Raw genomic sequence first — 26,601 nt, forward strand, 5'->3', positions numbered from 1 at the left:
AAGGAACACATAGGTGACGCCAATAATAACAGAGAAGAAAAATCGGGGTTAGCTTTTCATTTCTCAAGAACGAAGAGAACTTCCGCTCCCGAATTTTTAAAGAGGCCACAACAGTTGCCCGCTGCATACAAAACCTTAACAGGAACCAAGGACTAATCTTACCCGTGATCTGGAAGAACCTTATTAGATCTCTCAACTTGCCAGAACTGAATTACAGTGCCAATAACAAAAAGTGAGATCATGCACGCTCTATGCATGTATTGTACGTGCTCTGTTCTTTGTTTAATATAATTGGAATCGGTTGATTATAGTTTGCAACAGTTTTTTACTTTTTAGTGCCTTACATCGGTTATGTACCCTGAGATGCCAACAGGCTTAGCTGGCGAAACTAGTTGGTATAACAAAGTTGTTTATTATATGCACTTGATCAATATAATTCCATTAAAAGTCATTCCAATGTTTGGTTAAGTTAAAAAAAAAATAATAAAAAAAAAAAATATATATATATTTATCTCTCAGGGGACCCTGTAACCCCTAGAGAGCGTGTCCCCTGGGTGGCAGATAGGGAAGCCCACCATGTGTGTGTGTGTATATATGGTGGGGTGGTCCGAATATACTGAATAAGGACTTATGGACCAACAGGGCCATAAGGGGCAATCATCTTGATTGTAAGGGAAGCAGCACTCCCATGGACCCCTAGCTGGATCTATCCTCTCCTTCTTCTACTCTGAGGAAGACCCACTTACTTTAATCTTTCCTATAAGGCCTTATCAGCCAACTCTTCTTACTTTATGACCCTTGTGCTATTAGAGTACTCGAGGGCCATGGGGTCTTTTCATTTCTGGCCTTACAACTATGTCCTCCCTATAAACATTACTATATTTCTTCTATAATCTACCCTTTCCCCTTCAATATACCCTATTCCTCCTATGGGTTTAAATTCGGAAGAAGGCGAGTTCAGAAGCCTTACGGTAGCAGCCCTACCACTGAACTATTCCATCGTCAGGCTAGTCCCCTGACATGGAGAACATAACCATACTTGTAAGCTGACAGAAAAAGATAATCGGATTGAATCTATGGGAAACGACCCTGGAATGGAAAAGAGAAAACGAAAATGGAAACGACAAAATATAATACACATAGCAAACTGGAATGTAAGAGGGATAGCATATAAAGAAATAGAATTAGACCAGTTATTAAATGAAAGAAATTTTAAAATAGCAATAATCACTGAAACAAAAAAGAAATTAAAAGGAACTATGAGAACTGAAAATTTTAATGTAATATACAGTGGAGTCGACAGAGACCAAAGAGCACAAGCAGGAGTCATGATTTGGATTCATAACTCCCTTTCAAAACAGTTAAAACATTATAAATTATGGAATGAAAGAATAATAGAAGCTAGAATAAAAATACATAGAGGCTATTTAACAATAACTGGTTTATATGCCACAGAAGAAGGAAGAGAACAGGATAATATTGATTTTTATAATCAGCTACAAAACATATATAATAAAATAAATAAAAATGATTACATAATTTTAGCAGGACACTTAAATGCAAGAATTGGAAACACGAAAATTAATAATAATATAGGAATACATGGAGAACACACTTTAAACAGAAATGGTAAAAAATTGATCGACTTTGTAGTTTATAATAACCTAAAAATAATGAATTCCTTCTATAAACATAAAGACATACATAAATATACATGGGCAGCAAGAGGATGGAAATCAATATTAGATTACTTCATATTAAATGAAAAGACATCAAAATTTTCACTAGATGTTAGAGTTCACAGAGGATATGAAATAAGCAGTGACCACTTCCTTGTTAAAATAAAATTAAGATTACCACCTAAATGGCTACAAGTAACAAGAACAGAAAGAAAAATTGAAACATTTCTTTATAAAACTAGACTATTGAATGACACAAATGTACAATGGCTATATGAACAAAGAATTAACCAGTATCTAGATAAAATAAAACAAAATGAAGAAATAGAAATAGAATGGCTTAATATAAAAACGATACTAAATGCAGCAGCAAATGAAAGCTTAGGAAAGACAAAAAAATTCAATAAAAGAAAAAAACTGAAGATCTGGGATGATACAATCAAAGAAATAATCAAAAAGAAAAAAGAAGCCTATCACAAATGGTTAAGCAGTAAAAGATTAGAAGATGAAATAGAATATAAAAGAATAAGAGCCATAGCTAAAAGAGAAGTCAGAAAAAGACATAGAGAATCATGGAATAAATTTGTTTCTAATTTAGAACATGATTTATATAAAATAAGACCAAATGTATATAAGATTTTGAAACACCTAAATGCAGATACCAAAGAAAACATAAAATTAAACACTGAATTGAAATTAGAAGAATTTCTAAATTACTACACAGAACTGTGGACAGACATATATTTTAAAAAAGACAACTGGCAAACAATTAACGAAAATGAAAAGGAAATAACTGAAGAATTAGAAATCAGCCTGAAAGAAACAAAAAAACGGTAAGTTTTAAAAGAGGTAAACCGTGAGTAGACATATCGGTACACAATAAATAACGAAAAAAAACTCACCTAGAAAGATTATTTATTAGTATAATTTTCGCCTGTGTGTCACAGGCATCCTCAGTACATTAAGCTCAAAATTAAACACTAATTGACAATTCCAAAAAGCGCCACCTAAGTAGCTGGTGTAAGATAGCTAAAAAGGTCAATAACTTTCCTAAAAAAAAAAAAAAAAAAAAAAAAAAAAAAAAAAAAAATATATATATATATATATATATATATATATATATATATATATATATAAAATAAAAAGTTAGGAAAGATTAGCTGATTTGTAAAGTGTACTATCTCCCATAAAGGGGACAGACGTAAGCCGTCGGATCTGTTTAAGTTAGGAGAATGAAGTAGAGTTTCACATGTTTCTTTATAAAGGTGTTCCATGAGGAACCGACTTTTGTGAAGAACTCTTGTCTTTCTCCAATGAACTCTGTGTCTAGTGAAGATGGTATGTTCAGAAAGTCCAGACTTTTCAGGTTTAAAGTATTCAATATAAGTTTGGTGTTCTTCTAGCCTAATAGAGGCAGATCTTCCCGTTTGTCCGAAATAAGATAATCCACAAGAGCACGGAATCTGGTAGACACCTGGATGATTAAGATATGGAAGCTTGTCCTTAGGAGAAGTGAGAAAGGTGGAGATTTTTCTAAACAGTCGAAAGGCAACAAAAATATTCAGTGGTTTTAAAACTTTTGCTATACGTTCACTGATGCCTTGTACATAAGGGATAGTAATGCGCGTTATTTCCTCTGTGTTTGAAGAGGAAGACATATTAAAACTACTCAAAGTTCTTTCAATGAAGCAATTCTTATAACCATCCCAGTCAAAAGGCACTCCTTTTGTTCTACAGACGATCTTTTACAGAAAGAACTACAATACATAACTTCTTCCTTTCTATCTAATGGTTATAAGAATTGCTTCATTGAAAGAACTTTGAGTAGTTTTAATATGTCTTTAATTAAAATTCATTTTAATTTTGTTAGCAATTCGGGTCGGTGAGAAGATGATAATCCCTGTATCATTATATTCAACAATTAAACTGAAGTGGCTTTATCAAAATTTGCTTTAACTTTGGAGAATTTTTTGAATATTCTGGTTTTTAACGATTATCCTGCCTAACCAACATCCCCGGTTCGTTACATTTAGCAAACCAACGTGTTGCTGTTCCATCAAAATTTATTTAAGAAATTTCAAATAATTAAAATTTTTATTATCGTAAAAGAACCACACTCTCCGGGATCGTTACAGGGGCGCTTAGATAGAAATTGCATGTGTGCGCCAAAAACCCTACTGCCGGCTATGAGTATAGGAGATATGTCAGAGACCCATTGGACAGACAGGGGATATGGTAATACTGTTATTTTTGACCACATGAACTATAGGAGAGAATAAATGACTACTATTTGGTTTTTTTTTTAAAACAAAGTTATACCAACTAGTTTCACCAACTGTGCCTGCTGGCTTCATCAGGGTAAAAGATGTATAAAAATAGTAAGACACTCAAATGCTAAAAACTGTTAACACTAAAAACATAAAATAAACCGAATACAATTGTATTTTTTATAAAAGCAGAACGCGTACATCACACGCATGATCTGTTAGTTGTTGTGTAGGAACGATTTGTAGTTAGCTGCAAAATTCAGTTTTGGCATGTTGAAAGATCTAATAAGGGTCTTCCAGATCTCGGGCAGAATCAGTCCTTGGTTTCTATTAAGGTTTTGTTATGAACGGAGAAGAGTTGTGGCTTCTTTTATAATTCGGGAGCGGAAGTCCTCCTCTAAGTAGGGCATTGAGATTTTATCCCATTCTATAATGTGATTAGTCCTAACAAAATGAAAGGCTAACCCGAATTTGTCTTCTCTATTATTATTGACATCTCCTATGTACTCCTTCGTCCTGATTTCAAAACTTCTTGAAGTCTGGCAAATATAGTTCAAGCCGCACTAGCAAGGTATGTCATAAACTCCAGCATATTTAAAAATGGATGACTGTCTTTTGGAGATCGTAAAAATTGGTGAATGGTCCATGCAGGTTTAAAAGCTACTCGTATACCATGTGGCTTGAGGAGTCTGGCAATCTTATTAGAAACTGTCCATACAAATGGAATCCCAATAGTAGAATTATAATGTATATCTTCAGGTTGTCTTTGTGGGGGGATCACAGAAAAGTATCTTGTGGATCAATTTCTAAGGATAACCATTCTTTGTAAGGCCATTTGATATCCGGGAAAGTTTTCAGCTTGGAAGTCTTCATCATCTGTCGTAATGAGAGAGGTTCTATTTTTTAGCATGTGTACAATACTGACTTTCTGAGAAATATGGTGTGAAGAAGTGAAGTGTAAGTATCTACCTGTATTGGTGGGTTTGTGATAAACTGTCCATCTATTGATTTCTTGATTAAAATGTCCAGAAATGGTAATTGGTTATCTTTCTCAAGCTCAAGAGTGAATTTCATTTTTTAATGCAAAGAGTTAATCTTGCTTAGAAAATTGAGCAAGTCCTTTTCCATATTTTTCCAAACAATAAAAATATCATCAACGTATCTCCACCAAACTGTGGGTTTAGGGTCTAGTTGAGATAAAATTATACTTTCAAATTTCTCTATAAAGAGATCTGCACATGGCGGTGAAAGAGGGCTTCCCATTGCAAGACCTGTTAATTGCTGATAAATAGCTTCATCCATTTTCTTCACACCATATTTCTCAGAAACTCAGCATTGTACAGATGCTAAAAAATAGAACCTCTCTCTTTACGACAGATGATAAAGACTTCCAAGCTGAACTTTCCCGGATATCAAATGACCTTACAAAGAATGGTTATCCTAAGAAATTGATCCACAAGATACTTTTCTGTGATCCCCCCTTACAAAGACAACCTGAAGATATACATTATAATTCTACCATTGGAATTCCGTTTGTATGGGTAATTTCTAATAAGATTGCCAGACTCCTCAAGCCACATGGTGTACAAGTAGCTTTTAAACCTGCATGGACCATTCGTCAATTTTTACGATCTCCAAAAGACAGTCATCCATTTTTTAAATATGCCGGAGAGTTTACAACATACCTTGCTCATGCAGCTTGAATTATATTGGCCAGACTTCAAGAAGTTTTGAAATTAAGAAGGAGCACATAGGAGATATCAATAATAATAGAGAAGACAAATCAAGGTTAGTCTTTCATTTTGCTAGGACTAATCACAACATCGAATGGGATGAAAGCTCAATGCTGTACTTAGAGGAGGATGCTCCTGAATTATAAAAGAAGCCACAACTCTTCTCCGTTCAGAACAAAACCTTAATAGAAACCAAGGACTGATTCTGCCCGAGATCTGGAAGACCCTTATTAGATCTTTCAACATGCCAGAACTGAATTTTGCAGCTAACTACAAATCGTTCCTACACAACAACTAGCAGATCATACAAGCGCTATACGTGTGATGTACGTGTTCTTCTGCTTTTATAAAAAATACAATTGTATTCGGTTTATTTTATGGTTTTAGTGTTAACAGTTTTCAGCATTTCTTTTTTTTATACATCTTTTACCCTGATGAAGCCAGCAGCCACAATTAGTGAAACTAGTTGGTATAACTTTGTTTTAAAATAAATTTGACCAAAAGACCCCCCAGATAGTAGTCATTTATTCTCTCCTACAGACAAGGATATATTAACATCTAAAAATGCAAGAATATCTTATTCAAGAGAAAAAGATGGAGTACATAGAGAAGGAACAACAATCATATCCCATATCACAACTTCACATCAATTGTCTGAAATTTGACTCTTGCATAACTTCAACCTTAGTATGACTTCTGGCTCTGGCTCCCACTGATGAGACCTCAAAAAAGGTTAAGACCAGTCTGGGTAGTGACTGCCCTTCCCATAATACGTAGCATTATGGGATACTAAGACAGGTGATGTGAGGTCATTAGCCTCTATATACAAGTAGCCCAGTCATGAAGTTACTTCACGTACAAACTTTGTTTGCTTACAATTGGATAGAGGATTAAACCAAGTGGCATCTTTATGGCATAACCAAGTGAAAAAAGTTTCAATTTTTATATCTCCATACCTAAGCATTTCTGGTTCAATATCGTCTAATCCAGCTGCCTTTCCACAATTCCACAGCTGCCTTTCTCCTCTTTGTATTCCTCTTGAAAATTTTCTAGTACAGTTCTGTCACTTCTTGGTTCGTTTAACAGCCCCTTCAAAGTAATAATCATCATTATTATTACATGACATCTCCAGAGAGTCCAAAGGGAGGACACCTAGTCTATATCTCTACCTCCACCACTCAATCCACCAAAGGCATCTACTGCCTACCACCACCACCACTAGTATTTCCACAGACAATCACACATCTATGCCCACAGTGGGATTTGAACCCACAGCCTTTTAGCTGTGCGTTCATGTCACCTTTTTCATCTTTGATTCCTTTTACAGCACTCTTTCATCCTTTAAGCTTCATCAATATGCCTCCATAACATTTTGCCACTTTCTTGATATTTATGTTCAATATTCTTACCAAAGTCTTTCCATGACTTTTGTTTAGCTACTTTTACACAGATCTTAGATTTCTTACATTTTTCTCTGTATTCTTTTAGGGCATCTGTCGACTTATTTGCTAGGAACTAATGCTTTCTTGTTTTCCAGGACTGTTGCTTTAACTTCTTGTATCCACCATGGTGTTATTATTTTTCTATCCTTGTAGACAACTTCACCACATGCTCCCTAGCTGAATCAATGCCTTCTTCAGAGTTTGCCAATGAGATCCAAGGTTTGGTTTTTGTTTTCAAACTGCTACAAATTTTCTTCAATAATGTTTGCATAGTTGAGTCTACAATTTACCTGTAAAAGCTGCTCAACATTAATTCTTTTTAAAACTTTCTTACATACTGTTCTTTTTAATGTGATATCCATTTTTATCCTGCTTAGTACTAAGTAATGGTCACTTCCAATTTCGAATCCTCTGTACACTCTTGTATCCTGGACCAGCCTTACGATATCACTATCAACAATGACGTAGTTAATGAGGCTTTTCTTGTTTCTTTTCTCCATGTGAATTTATGCACATATTTATGAAAAAACATGGTGTTATTAATGACTAGTCCGTATCCTGAGCAGAAGTCGAGTAAATACTTACCATTATTATTAGCTTTGCGCTTTTCTCCAAATGTTCCTATACAACCCTTGAGGGTACATATCAGGAATTTCATGATGATGATCTTATAATTTAATTCTTAAATTTATTTTATTTTTAATTTACTAAATTCTAATTTTCCTACTGTTTCAGTGCTTTTACATACCTGTAACAAGCCCTGCATTCCTTTGCTCATTGGCTAAGTTTGTTTAATGCATTGTTAATCATTATGTTTATGGATTCTTATTTATTATGTTTATAATTTCTCCACACAGCAAGAGCTGTTCGTAAACTGCAAGCTGCCCATCGTGGTCCAAACACACGGCCGATTTTTAAAATTTCGATACCAAGTTCTTTTGCAATCGTATTTAATTCTCGTTGATTTTTTGGTGATTGATGATAAATAAAAAGTCCAATACTTCTGCTAATTTCTTTAAATGGAATTCTTTAACGGATTCATCACAATCAGAATCTTCGTGAACTTGTACAGAACTTTCCCCGCCATTTGGTTCAACGTCATCTATTAATTGTACCAGTTCCACCTCATTTAAATCTATTTCCTCATCAATTAATTCACTAATTTCGTTTTCAACCATATCGCAAAAGCACTCTAAGTGGCCATTACTATACTTTTTTTTTTAATTAAAAAAAAAGCATTGCATATTGTATGTAAATCACCAGAAAATAAAGTGCCCAGCTTGAGATTAACACACTTATGATTTTTAATGTGCTTTCCTGGCAGAAAACGAAAACAATTTTCAACAATAACTACTTTATATGGTAAACAATTGACATACATACGTGCTAAAGGGTATATCCTCTAATATAAATTTGCTATTTATATCTACATGCACGATACGGGCAGATGCAAATTTAACGAAGATAAAATTTGATTTTTAAGTTGCGCGTTGAAAAATATATAAAAAGATAAATTGTTAGTACAGTTTGTAGGCTGTCTCATATCAAAACGGTGTTGTATAAATACCACGTTATATTGAAACCGCATTGTATAAGTGCCACGTTATATGAGGGTTACCTCTATGTGCTTATCATTATATGCAATCATTAGGACATCAGAGGCCAATAGTTGTCATGGCAACAAAGATGTATGCATGAAAGCAGTATAAAAATTTCCATATGCGTGCACATAGTTATTTGGTTATTTAATGATACGTTGTCGAGAGAATGCCATCAAAAAGGCTGCCCAACCTTGCTCTGTATGCCAGATTAAAAGAAAGACCAAGAACTAAATGGATAACATCAATAAAGGCTAACTCCAAATTATAAACATATACGGAACTCACCAGCAACACAAGAAACTGAGACCTGGAGATTGTTGTGAAAACACGGAAGACTCAACCCATCCCCAATGGAAGAGGACAGTAAGTAAGTAATGATACATTAATCAATTCATAACTTCAATAGAGAAAATTTTCATATATTTTCATTTACTGAAGTTACATACAGAAACACAAGTACTTTATAGTAACTATAGTATAAATAAACTTACCAAAATAGTGAATATATTGTTTATAATTAACTAAATGCAGTTTTTAAATTAACATCCAATTTTACCATAAGGAACTTGTACAATATTGAAAACAAAATGTTCTGAGTGTGAAAATAATTGATATTTTCTTTTATGTACCTTAACATATGTTGTGCATCAGGAAGAAACTTCCCTGAGCATATATAAATATATATAATATCCCTTTCCGCATGGGGGGGGGGACATTTTTACAAAGTATTCAAAATATATGGCATGTCAGCTTCAATTTTGTTGAAAGAATTTTAATTGTAAAGTGTCTTGATACAGAAAATCTCAAAATGTAATTTTTTCTGCCTTCAAGTTATATGGAGGCTGTTCAATAAGTTATAAGACTATATTTATACAGAAAACGGATTACCTTTAATCATCATCATTTACATGGTCTTATTTGAAGTAACTACCGTGAGACACCATGCATTTGTCCCAACATTGTGTCCACTTCTTAAACACATGTGAAAGTCCGTTTTTTGAGAGTTCTTTCAAAACTGCCTCAGCAGCTTTTACACATGCTTTGTTGCTTTCGAAATGGCGACCTCTTAGTGGTTTCTTGGGCTGAGGAAACAGCCAGAAATTGCACAGTGCGAGATCAGAACTGTATGGAGGGTGTGGTAGGATATCTATGTTGTTCTTCTGCAAAACCTCCACTACACAACCAGCAACATGTGGCCTTGCATTATCGTGGTGCAATAAGAAGCCATTCTTCAGCAATGGACGCTTCCTTTTGACGTGCTGTACCATTGTCCGTAAAACATCTGCATAGTATGAGCCGTTTACAGTATTCCCGGGTTCTACAGCGTGTTGGTAAACAATGCCTTCGTAGTCAAAAAACATTATCGTCATAACTTTACCAGCCGATTTTACAGTTTTTGCTTTCTTAGGGGTAGGCGAAAACGGATGCTTCCATTCACTGCTTTGTTGTTTCATTGTAGGGTCATAGTGATACAACCAAGCTTCATCTGCTGTAATGATGCATTTTAAGAAGTTGTCGCCTTCTTGTTCCAGTCTTTCTTTCCATTCTGTGCACACATCCATTCGATGCTGCATTTGCTCCAGTATCAAGAGTTTGGGAATCCATCGGGCACAAACACGTTTCAGTTCCAAATGTTCAGCCATGATTGAGTGAACACTTCCCACAGAAATATTCAGGACAACACAGCTGGCGTACTGTAATTCTGCGATCCTCCTTGATTATAATCGCTGCTGTGTTGATCATTGTCTCTGTGATGGATGCTGAAGGTCTTCCCACACATTCAAGATCTTCCACATTTTGCCTTCATTCCTTAAGTTTTATGCCAGCGAAAAACACTTGCCCTCGACATTGCTTCATTGTGGAAAGCTTCGCATATCATGTAAAAAGTGTCCAATGCTGATTTTTGCAAACGCACACAAAATTTAATCGCATAACGCTGTTCCAAGGACGATTCCATTTCGACGACTGGCCGCGGCTCGTAAGTGCGGCGAAACAAGCTTGCGTTTAATCACGTGACACTCTGGCACATCAGCCCGTATATGCCATCTATCAACTCTTTTGTTAATACAGACAGCAACATTTCTTTATTCCACAGAAATTAATATTGTGATGAGTGGTTTCGCGACAGTAAAATTAGTCATTACTTATTGAACAGCCCTCGTATATCATCATCATCAAACATGTACCCTATATGCATTATAAACTGCCTCTGAACAGGTGTGACCACATATTTTCTTCAAGTGAAAATTTCAAACTGGTTGATAGGACACTATCAACCTATTTCGGGGAGATGATTTTTAATACATAGGGTCATTTCTATTTCAGCTCTCTCTAATTATATTAAGTACTCTAACTGTCACTAAATACAATAGATAGACTGTAATGGTCCCTCTACTGCAGTGTTTCTCAAAGTGTGGTACGGGGACCACAGGATGGTCCGCAAAAGGTCTTCAGGGGGTCCGTGGCAATTTTCAGCTATGCATCATTAACGCATGGAATAAAATTTAAGTTTGAGATCGTAAAACGTTCCTATTGTATCACTGAATAAAGTACAGACATCTGCAGGCTGTGTAATATGCAGTGTATATTATATAGCCTGCAGACAGTGTAATATACACTGCATATCAATAAACAGTGCAATTAGAGACAACTGGGTAAAAACGGCACTAACTAATGAATCGCATGACCCCCCCCACACATAAAATGCTGTAGAGTAGACAATCAAAACCATATGGTGCACCGGCAACATATAGTTTTGTTTGAGTGAACGTATTAAAACTAAGAAATATATAGTGAATGTGTTTCAGATATTATATAAGGAAGTTGATTGAAGAGAATTGGCATTTCAACCGAACTGTCAGCTTGCCTTTTGTCAATTAGTAGTGCGATCTTTTGTTAATACCACACCAATCATATGAACGTCTTCATAGCTGCTTTATCTCTACTGGCCTACCATTGCTGTCTGTTTCGAGTTCTGCTTTCACTAGCCATTTGTTGAAGGACTGTTCGTTAAATACAGTAATTTTTTTAGCTTTCAAATTCTTAAGTATGGATCACTAGTTAAAGGCTGGATTTTTAAAATGTGCAAAAGAGAGGAACATAGTAGACACAAGTAGCTGTCAGCAACAAGAAAATGTTGATATTGTATCTGGATCAAGTGAAATTGATAAGTGTGTGTCATCTGACATCTCTAAAGAACCAACTAAGAAGAAGGTGAGAAAACTTCGTAAGTACGATATAAATTACTTGAAATGTGGATTTTCATGGACGGGAAATGAAGAGGAACCTATTCCATTGTGTAATTTGCGGTGAAACTTTAAAAAAATGAAAGCATGAAGCCACGTAATTTAAATCGCCATTTTGAATCGAAACATAATGAATGCAAGGACATACCTGTCGAATTTTTTCAAAATAAACTAAAAAATTTAAAAGAATCTCAAAAATTGATGTCGATCGTGTCAGGAGGTGAAAACATGAAGGCTTTAGAAGCTTCATATCATGTGTCGCTATTAATAGCAAAAAGCGGTGCAGTGGAAACAATTGGTGAAACTTTGGTCAAGCCTGCAGCAAAAATAATAGTGGAAATTATGATCGGAGATGATGCAAAACGATCTTTTGATCGGATTTGCCTTTCAAATAGTACTTCATCGAAGAATCACTGAAATGGTTGAAAATATAAAACAAACATTGTTATCCGATATACGTAAGAGTCGTTATTATGTGTTGCAGGTAGATGAATCCACCGACATTACAAATTTTGCAAATCTTCTAGTGTTTGTTAGGTATGAAAAAATTCAAAAAATTCATAACGACCTTTTATATTGCCAACCCTTGCCAGAACATACAACAGAAGAAGAAATATTCAACAGTATAAATACCTTTATGCATCAAAACAAGCTTGATTGGAAAAGTTGTGTTGGAATAAGCACAGACGGAGTGAAATCCATGGTCAGATCTAGAAAAGGGCTTGTTTCAAGGATTCAAGCTGTTGCGCCAAATGCAAAAGTCGACATGCTGCTGCTGCATACACAGGGAGGCTTTGACTACACATATGATGTCTACAAACCTAAGAAAATTTCTTGATGAAGCTGTAAAAATCATAAATTATATTAAAGGCCATCTTCTAAACGCCAGACTTTTCTATCAACTTTGCAAAGAAATGGGAAGCAACTATACACAACTTCTTTTCCATACCGATGTTCGTTGGCTTTCTCGTGGAAAAGTCCTTACTCGTTTATTTGAATTTCGGAATGAACTACAAGTTTTTCTTGATGAAAAGTTTGAATTGAAAAAGAATTTATATAATTGGAAATGGCTCAGTCAATTAGCATACCTGGCAGATATATTTACTGTATTAAATAGTCTTAATTTATCTTTACAAGGCAAGGAAATTTCTAAATTTCATGTCCAAGATAAAGTGAACACCATGTTGGCAAAAATTAAGTTATGGAAAAACGGGTTGGTAATGGAGAATTTGACATGTTTCCATCGCTTCATGAATTGCTCGCAAGTTCAAATGAACAAATTGATGATGATGTGAAAATTACTATCATGCAGCATTTAAAAAAGCTTACAAATGAATCTAGAAAAGTATTTCTCTGAATTGGACATTAATATTGAGTGGATAAGATACCCTTTCAATAAAAACAAATTTATGCCAAAGGGTCTATCATCAATAGAAGAACTTTTAGAACTAGCTTCTGATGGTTTCCTAAAAAATAAATACAGCAAGAATACGTTATCATCATTTTGGATACAAATACAGAATGAATTTCCTGAATTAACAGATAAGGCTCTAAGGTTCATTTTTCTATTTCCAAGTTCATATCTGTGCGAAGTTGGATTTTCTGCTCTTGTAGATATTAAGACAAAGAAGAGGAATCGCATTATAGATGTTGAACCGCATCCGAGATTGAAATTAACAACTATAGAGCCATATTTTGCTGAAATTTTATCTCACCATAAGCAATTTCACTCCTCTCATTGATGATAAATTATTTCAAGTAAAATTTTATAGTATCTTTATAAAGTTTATTCTATTAAAAATAAATCATATTTTATGTTTACATGAACATATAAATTCAAATAAAATAGATACTTAATTCTTTAATATTTTAAATTAATTTATTAATTTTAATTAATTAATTTTTTTTTAAATTCATTAATTAGGGGGTACTTGGTAATAATGAAAATTTAAGAAAGGGTCCTCAGATATCTGAAGTTTGAGAAACACTGTTCTACTGTATTTAGCGATATAATAAAACTTCTATGTTTTGCATGCATCTGTGCAGTATGGTGACTGTTGAGGAGAGAAGTTTTCCACTACATAATTATTATTATTATTCGTGACACCTCCAAGGAGTCCAAAGACTCATCGCAGGAGGACACTTACTGTATAACTCTCCACTACTACACAGAACCTCTACTACCAATCACCTACATCAACGCCATCTACTGCCCACAACCACCCCAGCTAGTATTTTTTTGTCTGTAAATTGTGTGTGTTCTGGAGGGCCGATTTTTCTGTATGCGGGATGAAAAACCAGAGGTTCTGGGAGAAAAGAACCTGCTGCCTCAATATGAGATCAGCTAACTCACCTTTGATTGAAAAAGTCCATATAAAGATCTCTCCTGTCATGACGAGAATCGAACTTAGGCCTTTTCTAATCGAAGGGTGCAATGTACCGGCGTTCTTCCAATTGCGCTACGGAGGCGCTAAGGATGTTTTCATTCCAGACTTCAAAAAGATTGAACATTCTACAGATAATTAGATGGAAAAAAGCATCACCTCTGAAAAGCAACTAAGTCAAAACAGACAAGTTTTTCTGAGAAACTGTTCATGGAGTTCAAAGCAGACAAACCTTAATAAGTTTACCTATAATTAATTAATACCAAAGCATGTGAGAGACTGTTATCATCTGGCAAAGCCACCTCGCAACAATGAATTACATAAGGGAAGTCACATCTACACACTGAAGAACTCAGTGATTAAATAAAAAACATTTAGATTTAAATTGAAAAGCTGGGGGCTAACACTAAACATTATACAGTAGTATATAGTTAAAAATATACTAAATATACAATAATTACCGGATTTCTTCTTCCCTGGTTACTTTATTAAGAAACTGAGCCCTTCCTTTGTCACAAGAGTAATATCTAAATGAAGGAATACCATATACTTGATCTCCCATCATAGTATAGCACATTTTACAATTTGCAGGAGGTTTTCTGAGCATGACTCTTCTTGCTTCATCATTTTTCTCTATTAGAATAATGCTTTCTATAGTACACTATAAAAAGAAAATGAAATGCATCAAATCAACAAAATGCATAGTTTAACATACATTTTAAATTTTCAGCTTACAGAATATCCAAAATTACACTTTGGGTTCAAAAACTTTGTTTTTATTTATGGAACAGTTTGAAAACGAAAACCAAACCTTGGAGTCTCAAACTCTGAAGAAAGCATTGATTGATTCAGTTAGGGAAGCATGTGGTGAAGTTGTCTGCAAGGATAAAAAAATAAGAACACCATGGTGGACACAAGAAGTTAAAGAAAAGAGGAAAGTCTATCGTCAAGATGCCCTGAGAGAATACAGAAAAAATGAAAGAGAGCTAAACTATCATAAAAGTAGCCAAACAAAATTTACAGGAAGACTGGTAGAATACAGAAGACAAATATTATAAAGGCGACTTCTGGAGGCTGCTGAAAAATGCTACAAAAAGGAGGAAAGAGAACTGTAAATGGATCAGAGGTGATATAAAAACTGAACTTCAAGATATTCTAGATATCTGGGATAATTACTCTGAAAGAGCACAAAATGAAACAATAAATTATAGAAATGGTAGAAAATATTGAAGAGGAGTACAATCAGGAGCACAATCAATACTATCAATATTAGAAGTACAAAAACCCATAAAAAAATCTCAAAGTGGAAAAGCAGCTGGAGATGTTATTCAACCAGAAATCCTCAAATATGGAGGGTATTAAAATTTTATAGTAGCTATAAAATTTTTATAATTCTTAAATATAAAATTAAAAATATTATAATATATTTTATATTTATATATATTTAATATAGTTTATATTAAATATAAAATTAAAAATTATTATAATTTAAAATTTTTTTAATATAATAAAACTTTTATAATTATTATATATATTAATATAATTCATAAGGCCTGGTCAGAAGGTCAAATTCCCAATGATTAGTGTTGAACTTTCGTAGTATTCATTTATAAAAGGGATATAAAAATGAACATGAAAATTACAGGAATTTCTTAGCTATTTCAGGGTATTTATACAAAGATAATTGAGAACAGTCTAAGTAAAAATGGAAAAGAATACACTGGATTCAGTTCAAGCAGGGGGGCTGTCAGGATGAGATTTTCGTTTTATGACAACTACTTGAGAAATCACAGACTATAACAGGTTTTGTAGCCAATGTACTTTTGTAGATTAATTTTATAAATTGGTTCCACCCAAAAGGTTATTTGCAAACCTATAGTACATTTTGTACTACCATACCATGGATGAGCTAAGGGATATCATTTTTTTCTATTTTAATCGATTTTTATATACAGGGTGTTCGGGATAAATTTGACATATTTATAATTAATTATATTTTTCCGTAAGTTACATGTATTAACACACACTTCTCTTCATTTAAAAGTTTGGACCCTTCTTCATTCATATACAAGATGTCAGAAAGGATGGATAGCTGGAACCCACCTGAATCATGGAAGAGAATAACTTGTATCATGATGATTCGTGCCCGCCATCAAAATAAGGATATTACGACTGCTGCCCAATGCTCCCTGAATACAGTAAAAACAATCAGGCATGAACTAGAGACTTGCAATGGTGACTACGAGGATGTAGCAAGAAGAAAGATCCCTAGCAGACGATCTGATTGCGTTCGTACAGCAGAATTCCTCGCAAATCTGCAGGAACAGGTGTTGAAGAACCCTGGCATTGGAATTCGGGCTTTGTTCGTGAAGTTGCTAACTGTAGTCAAGCCCTGGATAACAAGGGTAGCCAATGGTAGGCCGTATGTATGGCAGCAGGATTCGGCCCCTTGCCACACCTCTGGGAAAAGTCAAAAATGGTTGTCTGAAAATTTCTACGACTTCACCAGTCCAAATGTTTGGCCTCCAAACTCCCCAGACCTTAACCCCATGGATTATTTTGTATGGGGCGCAGTTGAAAAAGACACCAATCGCACTTCCAGTAATACAAAAGCCCAGTTAATGGATAAAATTAAAACAGTTTTTGCGGCCCTTCCCAGGGAGACTGTAGCATCAGCTTGTTCGAGGTTCCGAAGCAGAATTGAAGCTGTGATCGATGCTAATGGTGGTTATTTTGAGTAAATCTTGTTGATAGTATTGTAATTAACTCTGCCTGTAATGTTTTTTTGTCAATTCATTAAATTTAATAGATACAAAGAAGATTTTCTTTTTCCTTACGAAACTGTCAAATTTATCCCGAACACCCTGTATATATATATCTTTTCAATTTATTTTTACATAGTCCAGAAATCCTGCTCTAGAGATCCAATATGGACTTTATCAAGCCACTTCAGGCCTCTAACAAGCAGGGAGGTAATCTCACACTGAGCAATGAAATCCATCTCCCACCTAAAGACGATCAAAAACATCCATACCCATGGCAGGATTTGAACCCACAGCCTCTGGTTTCTACTGAAGATTTGTAAAGCTTGGAAAAGTATACAATAAGATGCAAAGAAAGTTTTTTAAAAGGTTATAGTGGGTAAATGAAATTTATATTTAAGATGTAAGTCAGCAGTTGAAAGCTGAAAGAAGTATAAGATGGTTTGATGTCAAATCAAGTGTGAGGCAATGGTTCATACTATCTTGCTCTTATTTAACATCAATGGATCACACGATGAAAGATAGTGGCATTAAACCTGATATCAGATAAGAGATATCAAACTTAGTTCTTTCGTTTTCCAAAATCTGGTGTAATAATCAATAACAAAAAGACCAAAACTATGAAAATAAGCAGAAACAGGGAAAACTTCATTTTGAATGAAAAATCTACAGAACAAGTAAAACAATCCATATTTAGGCTATAATTTTAGTGAAGCTGGCAAATTAAGTATGGAAATAGACAACATAATAAGGAAAACTGATATAGTAAGGAGTCAAGCAAATAAATTTATATGGAATAGGATGAAAATTAGTCAAAACACCAATTTTAGCTTATGGAACTGAGAAATGGGTAAAAAAAAAATCGAAAAGTGATTAGAAGATAAAAATTAGGGGAGTAAATAGATGGTGTCAATGGCATGTATAAATGGAATGTATGAACAAAACTAATCGGTAGTTATTCTTGTGTAGAGGCTTAAGTGTGAGGACATTATGTTGGAGGTTTAATGGATTTTTTACAACACTCAAAACAAATTAAAATAGAATTTAATACTTCCTATATTTCGTCCTAGTCACTAGGACATCTACGGGGATTACAAAAACAATTAATGTAACATGCACACAAAAACTTACAATACTAAGCCCAACCACGTGGGTAACACTAAAGTCCTATCTAGGTGGAGCGCCCTCTAAGGGTGGTAGTAGGTGACCTGGGATGTAAGATGGGACCTCTGGTGATGAGTGTTTCCCAAATCTTCGGAAGCTTAATGCAACCGTATTTATTAAGATTTGGTTTGATTTGGATCCAACATTGATGCAACATTGATGTGACCAGTGTTCTTTAATTTGCATATTAGTGATATCATCAAGAATAATTTTCATATATAAGATTAGCTGATTGCTGATGAGAATAAGCTTGGGAGAACAACACTCTAAACAAGTCTATTCAAATGCTGCAAGACTTATGGGCAAAGAGTAATGGTTGCCAATTCAATGATGCGAAGTGAAATTATGCACTTTGGACTGAAGAGATTACAAGCTGTATGTATACATTACATTGCATTAATGGGAATGGGATTGTACACTGCAAGATACTGATAAGGTTAAGATGTGAAGGTAACAGCTAACAAGGATATATTGTGAAAGTAGGCAAAACAGCAAGCAGCATAAAAGATCACTTATGTTGAAAGGCATATTGACAGGAGATAAGAAATTAATCATATTTCTTTATAAAACCTACATAAAACCATATCTAGCACTAACATACTCAATTGGGCTGCAGAGAATAATTTGTGAAGGATGAGAAAGTGACACAGGAAAAACCAAGTGTATCTGCTCTCCAGTCAAAAGGCTGTGGGTTCGAATCCTGGCATGGGCATGGATGTTTGTGATTGTCTGTGGAAATACTAGTGGTGATGGTCGGTGGTAGATGATGAAGGTAGTTATGGATTATAGAGATGGAGACTTGTAGAGCGGTGCCCTCACTCGATGAGTCTTTGGACTCACTGGAGGTGTAATGTAATAATAATACTTACCTTGAAAACGGATTAAAGGTTTGTTGATATGCCTAAAGAGGGAACATGCTAGCTACATATAAGCAACTAAATGAATTTTATAAGATAGATGCAGAAGAAATGTTTGATATATAATAAGAGGAACGGGAACATTAAAGACAGATTCAAAAAGAGGGGGGGATATCAGAGGTAGTTACATATAAGGAACTAAAGGGATTTTATAGGAATGAAGTAGAGAGGAAAGTAGAAGGAAGGAGAATCTTAAGACAGATTAAAGATTTGGTTGACATAGAGAATGAAGAGGCAACATATTTCCATATAAGGAACTAAAGGGAATTTTATAGGATAGAAGACATAGAATTTATTTTATTTTTATTTTTTTATTTCTTGATACACAATAGGAGGAAGGAGAATAAGAAATCATTCCTGGAAATTATTATTATTATTGCACAGGCAACAGGCACCTCTACAGAGTCTGAAGACTGGGAATCTGCCCAACCCATTCCATTCATTCACCACTCTCTCTGACCACCTCAATCACCTAGTCTCACTGATTTCTGCACAGCTTTTAGACTTTTCACTGCAAAGTACATTAACCTCAAACTTTGCTACAGTGATCCAGCAATCATTATCTTTGACCAAAATGCCCGTCAACTTAAATTATCCTGCAGGATCTCTACATTACCTTTATTAACTAATGCCTTAACATTAGGAGCAAACAACTGGATACTGTTGAGAGAAAAAAATTTTTGATACCTTTTCATTTGTTCCAACTTATGTAATAGGGTTCCATGCAACAACCTTAACCAACTTTTCCAGTAACTTAATTACCACTCCTGAGATAATGACCGATGTACCTCTGTCACAGAGCCTCTATCATGTAAAAGAACTATCTTGCCTCTTTCTTTCCAATTCCTTCATGCTTCACTAGTAGTATTGAGACTAAAATCAAACAGCCTGGTTTTGGACACTGACATTTCTCTTGCACTTTTTCATAACATACAAGTCAAAATCCCATCCAAATCCATGGATGTACTTTATTCACAACTCTTCAACATCAGTGTATAATGGCTTAACAAGATTCTTTGAACAAGACTGAAATTTAGCATAACTATGACGAGTAAGTACCATTTCCCACCAGCCAGCCTAGTTGGATGAATGGATAGTGTATCCACTATCCAACCAACAGGCAGTGGATTTCAAATTCCACTGTGGACATGGGTGTTCATGCATATTCATATTAAAAAATAATAATAATAATGCAGTCAGTAGTTAAGCCATGGTCACCATTCCTGACATTCTGTGTTTTTAAGACATACACCTAAACCTCTTTTTATGCGAATTTTTTTTACTCAAATTCGGAGTTACGCGAATTGGGATATCAAAAATAATTTTTTTTACGCGATTTTTATTCACATTTATGTGACCGACCTAAAGTCTAAGTTAGGAAAAAATCCGTAATTCAAGAAAATTCTGAGAATTGCATTGTCGTTTCATGTTTATAATTTAATTCTAAATTATAGAAAATTCTGAGAATTTTATAGAATTGCATTCTCATTTCAATTAAGAAAATTCTAAATTCTTACGAATTTCATTTATTGGGAATTCCCCGAATTACATGACTGACTGTGCATAAAAAAACAGTTCTTAGCAGTTTGAATTTGGTTTTTAAGTAGACAACACAGTTACCGCATTTTTTGCGTTTGTATTTTCTAAGTGAAATCAAAATAAAAATCGCATTATAAAATTAATAATTTTGCCAAGAAATAATAAATGGTAAGCTGCATGTAATTTTCAAACTTTCATTTAGGTGCGATGGCTATGGGTAAGCATTTTGGAGTCCATGAATCAACTGTCAGATCTATAAAGAAAAATGAAGAGACTATTAGAAAAGCGATATGTTTCTGGTACAAAATCAAGTGCGAAATTATCATCATACAGAAGAGATGTTGTTCTAGAAAAGGCCGAAAAAGATTTAGTGATGTGGATAGATGTACAAAAAAGTTGTACATCTATCCACGATGATTGCTTGACAGAAATTCCATCAAGCAATCATCATTGAGATTTTATGTACAGATTAAAAAACTGCAGCCAGATACTTGATCTTAATCGAGGAAAAAATATGAATTTCATTCAAGTAATGGTCGGCTGGCTAAGTTTATTAAAAGACATGCTCTTCATAATATAAAAATTAAAGGTGAAACGGCTTCTGCTGATGAAACAGCTGCTAAAGTATTTCCACAAAAACAGCATCATCGCATAACACTCCTATTTTGTTCGAATGCTTTAGGAGATGGGATGTTAAAACCACTGCTCATAAATCGATAATTAAGACCACGGCCAATGAAAGGCGTAGATTTTCAAAAATTGCCAGTTCATTGGATGGCACAAAAAAAAGTTTGGGTGACCATTGATATTTTAACTGAGTGGTTCCACAAACATTTTGTGCCAGAAGTTAGATGTTATTTGAATGACAAGGGTCTCGAATTTAATTTAAATTATCAAGAATCAAAGGCACTTTAAATTCGAGACCCTTGTCATTCAAATAACATCTAACTTCTGGCACAAAATGTTTGTGGAACCACTCAGTTAAAATATCAATGGTCACCCAAACTTTTTTTTGTGCCATCCAATGAACTGGCAATTTTTTACCTGAGCTTAAGTTGTTAATGTCTCCATACAGAGAATTATATATTGCGATTTATCTAAAGCATCAACATGATTAATAACTGAGTTCATGCTTAAAACTACTGAAACAACCAGTGGTACTTTTGTTCAAGACATGACAAGAAGAATTCCACAAGTTGAGGCGGAAGTCAATGATGATAATACCATATCTAGTAGTTCCAGTGATATTACAGTCTCATGAAAACTTTCACATTTATGTCAGAAACTGATAGTGAATAACGTAATTTTTTTTATAGTATCCTTAGCAAACAACTGAAATGAATATGTTAAAGAGTCAAGAGGCTATTTTTCCAGCAGCGTAAAATAAGTTAAGGAGATAATTTACGCTGCAGGAAAAATAGCCTCGTGGCTCTTTATCATAGTAATAATAATATATGGGGGGGTATATGTAAGTTTGGTTCACTTTAAACTATGGTATTCCAGGTCTACCTACTCAATGATGAGACCTAAATAAAGGTCTAAAAAAAACAGTAATACATCTCCTAGGAGTTGTGTTTTACATTATGAGAAAATATTAAGGATAGTGATGGAGCTTGCTCCACCTTTGTAACGAGTTGCCCTAGTGTTGTACTACCCAGGTGATCACTTACGCCTGGACTCACTGATAGTTCTTGGCATGAAACTCTTAGATTTCGATCTCTGAGTTTCGTATCCGGCTTTAAAATAAAATAATGAGGGATTTATTATCCCCTTAACTGAAATGAATATGTTTTTTTTTTTTTAAGTTATTAAAATTCATTATATGTATGAGTATTCTCCATGAAATGTAAATAAAAATTTTACGTTGTACTACCCAGGTGATTTAGTGTTGTACTACCCAGGTGATCACTTACGCCTGGACTCACTGATAGTTCTTGGCATGAAACTCTTAGATTTCGATCTCTGAGTTTCGTATCCGGCTTTAAAATAAAATAATGAGGGATTTATTATCCCCTTAACTGAAATGAATATGTTTTTTTTTTTTTTTAAGTTATTAAAATTCATTATATGTATGTGTATTCTCCATGAAATGTAAATAAAAATTTTACGATCCTAACGAATTTAATGTTTGTTTTTTTCATTATTTTGAAAAAAATAATGAAAAAATTTCAGGTTTGGAACCAATTTTCACTTTTTCTATGGAGTCAGTAGTTCTTTTTACGCGAATTATATTTACGCATAATTTTTAGGAACGTATCTATCGCGTAAAAAGAGGTTTAGGTGTATTTTGGTGATTACACCACATTTTTTATTATTCAGTTATACAACATACTTAAATAATAGTTCCTGACAAGTTTCGTAAATCGTAGGATTTACATCTTCAGGGGTAAATAGTATAATTTAAAGTTTAAACAAGAGAAATTAATAAATACAAATCATAACCGTCTGGCCATTCATAAACTCAAATAACAGAATGCAGATATAAAACGTTATTTAAAACGTTATTGACGTTGAACAATACTGGACGATGTCACGTGTTCTTGTTCTCGTTCATATAGTCCGAGCTCAGATTGAGGTAGATTTTTTATTGCATTGGTTTGGGTTTTTCAGCATATTAGCAGCTTCTTTAAATTTTCTTATGTGGCTGTTGTTTTCTATGTATGACATCGTCATTTTTTGCCAGAGTACATTGTGTCCAGTGGAAGTGGTATGGAAAGCAAGACCAGTTTTTTGTTCTCTTTTGTATTGTACATCTTTTTGGTGTTCAGCCATGCATATTTCTCCAGATCTTCCTGGTTATTCTGTCCTACGTAGCAAATCCCACAAGAGCAATGGATTTTGTAGGCTCCTGGTTTTTTAAGAGGATGATGAGGTAGTTTTGGTGGATGTAGGAATCTTGAGATTTTTTCCATAGGAAGGAAGGCTACTTTTACGTTGTGTTTGTTCATTAATGTGGCTAGCTTATCTGTAACATTTTTGATATAAGGAAGAGACATAGCATTTTTGTAATCCTGTTTTATTGTGTTGTTAGTTGGAGGCATTTTAAGGATATTTTTGATGGTTTTTGTTTCATACCCATTCTGTTGGAGGATTTGTGTTAAGCATTTTAGTTCTTCATTATATCTTTCTTGTGTGCTGGAGATATTGTATGCTCTGTCTCAAAGAGTTTTAATTAAGCTTATTTTTTGTGAAGGATGGTGGTGTGAGGCTGCATTTAGAAATCTTCCTGTGTTGGTCGGCTTCCTATATACTGAGAAGGAGAATTTATTTTCTTCATTAACTTCTAGTAGAATATCTAGAAAAGGAAGTTTTCTATTTTCTTGTTCTATAGTGAATTTTATGGTGTTGTGCAAATTGTTGAGATAATCTTTAAAATTGATAAGTTCATCTGTTGTTCCATTCCATATGATGAAAATATGATGAAAATATCGTCTACATAGTTTAGTCATATTTTCGGTTTTTTATGGTAATTCTTTAGAGCACTGTTTTCAAATTTTTCAACAATTTGCACAACACCATAAAATTCACTTTAGAACAAGAAGAAAATAGAAAAGTTCCTTTTCTAGATATTCTATTAGAAGTTAATGAAGAAAATAAACTCTCCTTCTCAGTATATAGGAAGCCGACAAACACAGGAAGATTTCTAAATGCAGTCTCACACCACCATCCTTCACAAAAAATAAGCTTAATTAAAATCCTTCGAGATAGAGCATACAATATCTCCAGCACACAGGAAAGATGTAATGAAGAACTAAAATACTTAACACAAATCGTACAACAGAATGGGTATGAGACAAAAACCATCAAGAGAATCCTTAAAATACCTCCAACTAACAACACAATAAAACAGGATTACAAAAACGCAATCTCGCTTCCTTATATCAAAAATGTTACAGACAAGCTAGCCAAATTAATGAACAAACACAATGTAAAAGTAGCCTTCCTTCCTATGGAAAAAATCTCAAGATTCCTACATACACCAAAACCACCTCATCATCCTCTTAAAAAACCAGGAGTCTACAAAATCCATTGCTCTTGTGGAATTTGCTACTTAGGACAGACAGAAGATCTGGAGAAATACACATGGCTAAACATCAAAAAGACGTACCATACAAAAGAGAACAAAAAACGGGTCTTGCTTTCCATACCACATCCACTGGGCACGATGTACTCTGGCAAAAAACGACGATGTCATACATAGAAAACAACAGCCACATAAGAAAATTTACAGAAGCTGCTAATATGCTGAAAAACCCAACCCAATGCAATAAAAATCAAGGTTTAATTCTCCATCAAGTGTGGTCAGCTCTAATAAAAAAATCTACCTCAATCTGAGCTCGGACTGTATGAAAGAGAACACGTGACATCGTCCAGTATTGTTCAACGTCAATAACGTTTTATATCTGCATTCTGTTATTTGAGTTTATGAATAGCCAGATGGTTATCATTTGTATTTATTAATTTCGCTTGTTTAAACTTTAAGTTATACTATTTACCCCTGAAGATATAAATTCTACGATTTACGAAACTTGTCGGGAACTATTATTTCAGTATATTGTATAACTGAATAATAAAAAATGTGGTGTAATCACCGAAATATGTCTTTTGAACCAATTAGCTACAGAAGTCTACACTTGAAATTCTGTGTTTTTTTCAAATCAATATGATTTAATCCCTATACTTTCAGGTTCACTTCAGCATATCTTGGAAGATAATTATATGAAAAATGGAACATTTAATCTTTATTATTATAAAGATGACAAGCCTCATTATTATAAAACCAATATTGCATAATATGTTAATTAATTAATTGATATGAACATGACATTATTGTTTCTTACTAGTACCTACGGTCAGTATCTTAGTTTAAGATATTAGTTCCACAAGAGTGATACATCAGTGGTGAAATGTATTCACAGTTCACCTAACTCTTTTTTCGTATCAGTCACTGCATTATCTTCATATGCATAATATGGACTCATAAAATGATCACTCAACTAATGTAATTATTTTTTCTACTCCTGTCACACCTCTGCAAACCATCTGTATTAATTAAACTCATCTTTCTATGATATTTTTTCCTTTTATCTGATATAGTAAATGTACGAAATTCCAAAGAGTGGGAATTCTTTAAGATTTATTTATTTATTTTATTTTATTATTTCTGCTCAACTAACATTTTCATGTAACATGATTTCACCTTCATCGCCATGCTGGTTTTCCATTTTCACCTGATTGTATTTTCTTTATATTTACCCCCCCTCCCCTCCCCTAAGTGTCTCCTTGATGAAGCAGCATATTCACTCACCGTTAATCTAATTTGGCCTTCTGCCTCTGAGTATGCAGTCTGATAATGCTTCCCTCAAACATGCCCAGACTATTTAATGCAGATCTGAGATAGATGTACAAAGTTATTTTGCGTAGTTACAAAGTATATTCACTGTCACTTGAAAAGAAATTATATTCTTGTTTAAATATTTTCCTGGAGCATAAGTAAACAAAGTTTATGAATGAAATATCCTCAAGACTAGTCTACATGTATACAGAGGCTGTTGACTTTATACCAATAACCAAAAGTATTTCATAATGCAAAAGCATTATGGGAAAGGCCACTACCTAGAGCAGTTTAGACCTCCTATTAAAGTGCATAGATTTATCTCCATAAAGTATGCTATCTAATAGGCAAGCTTAGGTGTTGAAAGTTATTCATAACTTATTTTAATATTAACAACACCAAACAAACTATTTTATATGTTAAAGATACTAAGCTATTTTAATTATATATATATATATATATATATATAGTTTTATGAAGAATTAAATGACTAGAACTGAGATTTAAGTAAAAAGGTTTTAATATAAACACAC

General features: G+C 34.0%; 1 protein-coding gene across 1 annotated transcript in view; it reads right to left on the reverse strand.

The window, feature by feature from the left end:
• The window catches only part of SMC6 (Structural maintenance of chromosomes 6), a 594,918-nt gene that overhangs the window by 254,112 nt on the left and 314,205 nt on the right, over positions 1–26,601 (reverse strand). The window contains exon 16 of the mRNA XM_090398426.1: positions 14,813–15,012. Within this exon, the coding sequence (XP_090254552.1) occupies positions 14,813–15,012 (200 nt within the window). The remainder of the gene's footprint in view (positions 1–14,812; positions 15,013–26,601) is intronic.

Source organism: Typopeltis vanoorti, chromosome 9, assembly GCF_054136105.1.
Source record: "Typopeltis vanoorti isolate ZY-2024b chromosome 9, IOZ_Tvanoo_1.0, whole genome shotgun sequence".
Classification (NCBI taxonomy): domain Eukaryota; kingdom Metazoa; phylum Arthropoda; class Arachnida; order Uropygi; family Thelyphonidae; genus Typopeltis; species Typopeltis vanoorti.